Source organism: Polistes canadensis, unplaced genomic scaffold, assembly GCF_001313835.1.
Source record: "Polistes canadensis isolate GaletaPanama2010 unplaced genomic scaffold, ASM131383v1 scaffold_181, whole genome shotgun sequence".
Lineage (NCBI taxonomy): Eukaryota > Metazoa > Arthropoda > Insecta > Hymenoptera > Vespidae > Polistes > Polistes canadensis.
In genome coordinates, this window is record NW_014569728.1 from 269,302 (window position 1) to 276,047 (window position 6,746).

The 6,746-nt window shown below is 33.3% G+C and overlaps 1 protein-coding gene across 5 annotated transcripts in view; it reads right to left on the reverse strand.

Annotated features, from left to right (window-relative positions):
- LOC106789379 (nuclear factor 1 B-type) overlaps positions 1 to 6,746 on the reverse strand; it is a 94,522-nt gene that overhangs the window by 37,857 nt on the left and 49,919 nt on the right. For all 5 annotated transcript variants that reach the window (XM_014753536.1, XM_014753533.1, XM_014753532.1 and 2 more), the window contains 2 exons: positions 5,622 to 5,813; positions 5,215 to 5,398 (listed from right to left, as the gene is read on the reverse strand). In XM_014753536.1, coding sequence (XP_014609022.1) covers positions 5,215 to 5,398; positions 5,622 to 5,813 — 376 coding nt within the window. The remainder of the gene's footprint in view (positions 1 to 5,214; positions 5,399 to 5,621; positions 5,814 to 6,746) is intronic.

Sequence of the window (6,746 nt, forward strand, 5' to 3'; positions counted from 1 at the left end):
GCACGCGTCGTAAATTCGAGGGAAACCCAATACTCGGAACTCAGAACCGAGTAGTAGATTCGAACGTCGAACTTGGCAAAGAGAAAAGATACTTCGAATGATACAATCGCGAGTGTTGTATCGAGACGCACGTGAAAACGACGTGTGTATTTATTTTTTCGATTCATTCTCGAGTAACGCGAGAGATCGATATCGATCGAATTCATTTAACTCTAAAGTTCTACTATTATAATAGTTATACTTTGTCAAATATGATACAAACGTTTGTCACATAATTCATCAATCGTACGTAAGAACAAAATTCTACAAATTATTTTCAATCGTAAAATCTATTTGTTTTTTTTTTTTACAAATGTTTTTTTTCTTTACTGTTCACTATCATAATTAATGATAGACAAAAATGATCACACTGTGGCGTTCGAAATGATTTGAATGTTTTTCAAATAATTGCAAAAATCTACTCGAATTTCTTGTTACAAAATATGGTGGTATGTTTGGAGTTTAAAAAAAGATAGAGAGTTAGAGAGAGGTTGCTGCGTATTTGCCCTAAGAGCTAAATATCGCCTAACCGGTTGCGTAACTATCATCGTTTCTTATGAAAGTGTGAGAGAGAACAGGTGCTCTGAACACACGTTTCTCGGACATCACATTTTCACGATAGCATTACTACTACTACCACAACCAACACACCAACATCACCATCATTGCAATCTTCCTTCGTCGACGAGCTGTTTCACTTGGCCATTTTCGAAAGACAAAATGGGGAATAGCACCTCGATTACTTTAATAACTTTTAGCTATTTCTTAGATAGCTACCTAGTTAAACGATACAACTTGTACAACCATCTTTTTTTCCCATTCGCCAACTATTTCATTTACAACTTTGATCATATTTGCTAAACGACAAAATTCATCTAATTTCTCTTCTGATTATTTTTTGTCCCCCTATTACAATGGGATTTGTATGAATTTTGTATTTCGAAAGATTTAGAATTTAATTTACTATTTTATATTGTATTCATTTTATACTATACTAAATTAATTTGCATAATAAGTTTTTCTCGGATTTTAATCATTCGCAGTAATAACGTATGTTCGATTAACAAATGTTAAAATAAAAATGTATACTATACTGTCATTCTAATCGTGTTAAGTGCATACAAACAATTTTGCATAATTATTGAAATATAAAATATGACCAAACACAAAAATATTACAAAATAAATGAATAACATTGTACTATTCTCAAATGGAGAATCAAATTTTTCAAAGTACCTGTACATATGATATCAAACGATTTTAGAATTGCGAAATTTCTCTTTGGTTTCCGTTGAACAACAACCGTCCTAGGTGATGAACGAGCCACAGTCATAGAGAAAGATAGAAAAAGGGGGGTGGAGGACGGCGTGAAGGGGGCAGGGGGACGAGTAAGAAAGAGAGTATGAAAGAGAGAGAGAGAGAGAGAGAAAGATAGAGTCTGGTGTATGATCAACATCATAAAAATTCCTGACCCTCTGTAAATATACACGGTGGTACAATAATATAAACTTAACTGGTGCCAAGAAAACGGAGTCCGGCTAGTCTAAAACTTTACTACTTCAGACCCTTCCGTCTGATCATTTCTACGTAATCGTTCAGAGATGAAGACAGATGCAAAGGGAAGGAAATAAAATGAGAGGAAAAAGGGGAAGAGAGAGAGAAAGAGAAATGGCTGACGAACTAATCTAAAAGTAGACATTCATATTCGTTTAGTCTGAACTGACCTAATAGACTCTATTATTATAGAAAGTCCCTATTAACTATTATCATACGGTTCTGATTATAATTAGGCGGCGCGTGTTGCATCAGAAAATGAAATGATACCTTTGATTCTATTACATTAATGTGTATATAATATTTCACTGTAAAATAAATCCTTATTGCTCCTGAAAGAAAAGAAAATAAAATAGAAAAGAATAAAAAGATTAAAGTGAAAGATTTAAGAATACAAGAACCAAGAAGAGTATCATACAGATTTAATAAGATCTCGTTGCCAAGGTAATAAGAATTAGATTTTCTCTCGGGGTTTAATATTTCATCCGAAGTTGTCGATAGGCCTCGCCAATATTTTTCTTGGGGACGATTTGTAAACATTAGAATTGTGGTTGCCAAGCCGTAGGAAGATGATAGTAGGAAGTATGTAAGTGAACTATCTTTCTATCGGTCAGTGGCTACCTACAAGCTGGCTGACTAGCTGGTTGGCTGGCTTTTTGACTGGTTGGCTGGTTGGTTGTTTGGTTCACAGGTAGATAGGTAGATAGGTAGATTGGTTATTTGATTTGGTTACTTGGTATGATTCTTCTTTGGCTATACTATACTCTACTCTACTATCGCATAGTAACAACAACAACACGTTCCTTTGCTTGTCAGAATTCGAGTAGCAGCAACTCTGCCAGGAGTCGTAAGAAGAAAATTGTGCCTTTCCAAGAGCGCCGATGAGTTCAATGAATGCGAGGGAACGTTGTTGAGAGGGAAAGTTTAGGATCGTTGCTCGACCCTGTCTCCTGATCTTCTGGCACCCGTTTGAACAATCTTTCTATCTCTTACAACTTCTCATATACTCTATAAAATCTTTCTATCTTTCTCTTCTTTCTCTTTCTCTTTATCTCACTTTATTTGCATTCGAACTTTTCGATTACACTGACAATCAATCCTATTCATATTTTCATTTTATTAAAACAATATGTGAATTTGATCGAAGGTATACAAGATTAAAAAAAAAAACAATGTTTTTGAAGATATTCATAGTTATTTAATTATCAATCACCCCATTGTATATGTAATAATTAAATAACCTCAAAACACATCAATAATTTTTTATTTGTATCGATATAAAAACATGTATTGTGTATATAGAAATATCAGAATATAGATATCAGTCTACATTAAATATAAGGTAGTTATATCGGCTAACTTCATGCTGTTAATTTCATATCGGTGTGCGCGCGCATCGTTAATACCGAAACTAACTTCATTCTGTTTAATTTTGCATCGGGGTGCGCGCACTCTCATTATATTTTCCCATAAACGCGCCAAAAGAAGTATAAATTGTCAATGAAATTATTAACACATCGTTGATAATTATTTTCTAAGATGTTGTTAATGATTGTAATATAAATAATCGATTAGAATTAATCGTAAAAAAATGCAAATGTAGTTGAGGATATTTGATCGAACGTAGTCAAATTATGATCGTATTCAAAATGAAAGTTCATGAATGATTTGAGAACCGTTAAGGACAAATTTGGATAGCAAATTCGACGCGTGGTTTCTCCGTCGTAAACAAAAGTGAAGAATGAAGGAAGGAAGGAAGGAAGGATAGTGATGATCGGCACGTGCGTTTGTTCATGCGTGCTCGGTTGCGTGAATAAATGCGCTTGCGCACGAGTTTGTGAGTGTGTGCCTATGTATATACGTATCGTTGTGCACGTGTGTGCTAGCTCTCTCTCTCTCTCTCTCTTTCTCTTTTTCTCTTTTTCTCTCTTTCTCTGATTGTCAAGCTGAGCGAGAACGCGCACGCCATGTGGCCTCAGCCACCACTGTGTGTGCCATGTCATCATATGGGGGACCTGTGAAATTGGCAAGACGTTCCAAGAAACTTTGAATCGAAGCCGAGTGGAGTAGCGTAGCGAGTAAAACCGACGACACTTTGAAAGGAGGGATGGATGGAAGAGTGAATGAACGTAACCAAAGAGGAGAAGAATAAGCGCTACTTTGGCATGGAAAACCGAAATCGAACATCCAACACAGTTTAGTGATATAACTTTCCTTTCTAATTTACGTAAATCGCGTGTAAAAGAAACACACACGCTCAATGGAATTATTTGTTATTATATTAAAATTATTTTCGCGTGTCCTTTGTTCGTTCGATGTGATATTTTGTGTTATATGAATTTTGAAAAAATTATCGTTATAATATATGAGCCGTTTATTTTGAAAGTGGCCTAACTCCATTTGTCAATTATTTTCGATTACGCATGGTTACATCTACAACTTCAAATTATCTATCAATACAGCATTTAAGATTACTTATATTCCGAGTAAATACGATAATTCTGGACACATAAGTTTTCAGAGTTAGTTGAATAACTGAGCCGTTTATTTTGAAAGTCGTCTAAGTCCATTTACACTTAAATTACTGCTACTTCAGTAGCATATTATAAACGCAATATAACAAAAGCGTTAATGATAATTTACTGTTTGTCCCCCGAGATTATTACAATATTATCGAAAAGTGTCGGAAAGGTAATAACTTTATTGTATATGAAATGAAACAAGAAGATTTTGAATCAACAAAATTATTAGAAGACGCAATTTTTCAAAGGGTAAACAATTCTAACGGAGAACCAATAAACTGGTTTAAAATATGTTGGATGCGTTTTGTCAAAAATGAACCGTATAAAATTTTCTATAAGACATCAATGAATGAGAACGAAAATTTTCAAGTCCTGAATTTATTACCACGTCGGGGTAGACCAAGAAAGTTCGAAAATATTGTATTGACGTCACTGTATAAAAATATCAGATAAATTACAACAGCAAAATTGAAGGACATAATTGACCTATTACGATACATATCACCAGAACATCATGATTTCTTCAAATCCCTTACACACACATAAAATGTAGACGAATAGTAAATTGTTTTGTAATAAATTTATGTTTGTAATTTTCTATGTTCTGTAATAAATTAAAAAATGTTTTGAATCGCATAAATTATGTTTCCGAAGTGTTTTCAACATATATAAAACAAATTCAGTATTGTTTTTTTTTCAATTTGAAACATCTTAAATTATGTTGAATGGACTTGGGCACCTCCAAATTTTATAATGAATCTGGCTGTTAATTTTGAAAGTGGCCCAACTCCATTCTTGATAAGAAAACGCACGTTATTTACTTAATAATTGCCACTACTTTAACAGGAAATTTAAATTTAACATCCTTAGATACGCTTAAGCAGTATAAATCATTAGTATCCTATACGTATATTTTTAAATTCATTGAAACGCAAAACTTTAAATATCTCGATTTGAAGGTAAATGGAGTTAGGCCACTTTCAAAATAAGCGGCTCATATATTATTAATTATTGTAAGAAAAGAAGGATCAATAACTCGTTTATAATCGAATAATAAAAAAAAAAGAAATATAATAATAATAATAATAATAATTCTTACCGTGACTGGTGATAAAATTGGCGAGGTAGAGATCGAGTTCCCGGACGGAGACGTTGATGTGATAGGGGTTGACGCAGAGGCCCGGTTGAGCGCATTCCGCGGTCTTCTCAAGCCGTTCCCCGTCCGTCGACTCCAACGGAATTGCTTTGAAGAGAATCACCATAACCAGGTCCAATCGCCATACCTGTGACATCAACGAACAACAGGGGAAGGGGGAATATGTCGATCGGAGATTCCATTTTCTTTCAATTTCATATTATACTTTGTTTTTTTTGTTTCTAAATAATTATTTCAGGCCCCCCCGTGCACACAGCACACGCAGACACAAATAAAATTGAAAAATACAAGTTTTTACTAAATATATAATTAATGTTTTTGCTTTTGATTGTTCGTTTGTTATTTTTTACCTTATCGGCTTGCCTCAAACAATCTATCCTCCTCATTTTGCCTTTTTGATCAGGATTGCTGAGGACACACATGGCTGGCCTCTTCCCCGTTATGCTCAACACGAAGTCTTCCCTGTACTCTTGCGTTATATCCTTTCGTAACTTTCCCAAAAGCCGTGAGGCCCATTTCTGTTTAACCTCCAGCTTTTCGTTCTGAACATGAAAAACAGAATCGAAAAATGAAATATATATAGAATAGAAATGGGTTTTTATATTACAACGTTACAGGGACGTTTATGACATGAATGCTACAGCATTCAAATTTTCAAGCAAATTATTTTCAATTTTATTTGATATAACCTTGAAGTTTTTGTAATTATTATACCTGTAAAGGTTCTTTAACACTTTAATGACCGCACGTCTACGTAGTCAAACGTCGCCAGGGGCCGGCAGTATTTTTGAAGAATTCATTTTAAAGAACTTTATTAAATTCACGAAAAAAATTAACATAAAACAAAAAACAACAAAAATTTAATATTTTTTAATATAAATTCTAAACAAATATAATATTTTTCCTTTTTATGATAATTATTAAAGCAATCACCTATATGTAATGGTATTTTACATGTCTTACACATAAAATAAGTAGGTTTCCTAATTTAATTTGCATAGCAAACATGGCAATCCCTTCGGACACTCTTTTTTATTTCCGATATTTTAATTAATTGATGTTTTATTCCTCCAGTTAATCTTTCGACTGGATTGGTGTTGTGTGAGCGGTCGGTAACGGTTGTTCCGGCTATCACACACATGTTGTGTGAGCGGTCGTTAAAGTGTTAATATATGATATTATTACTGCCCATTTAAAATTTGTTTAATCAAATTTTGGGTATCACAACTCTATTGTTAAAAAAATAAAATGATTCTCGCTTTATTTTTCTTCGCTGAAATTTTTATTGTCCGCAAACGTGTTAACGATTATATTTATGGTAGTTTATCAAAATATTAACACTCTGGTATACCATATTGATCTATTTTATTTATTAATCATTATTAGATTTTTCTGATATTAACAACATTAATTTTGTTTACCAATTAAACAAGAATATTTGTTTATTATTCAATCACAAAAAGATAAATAAATAA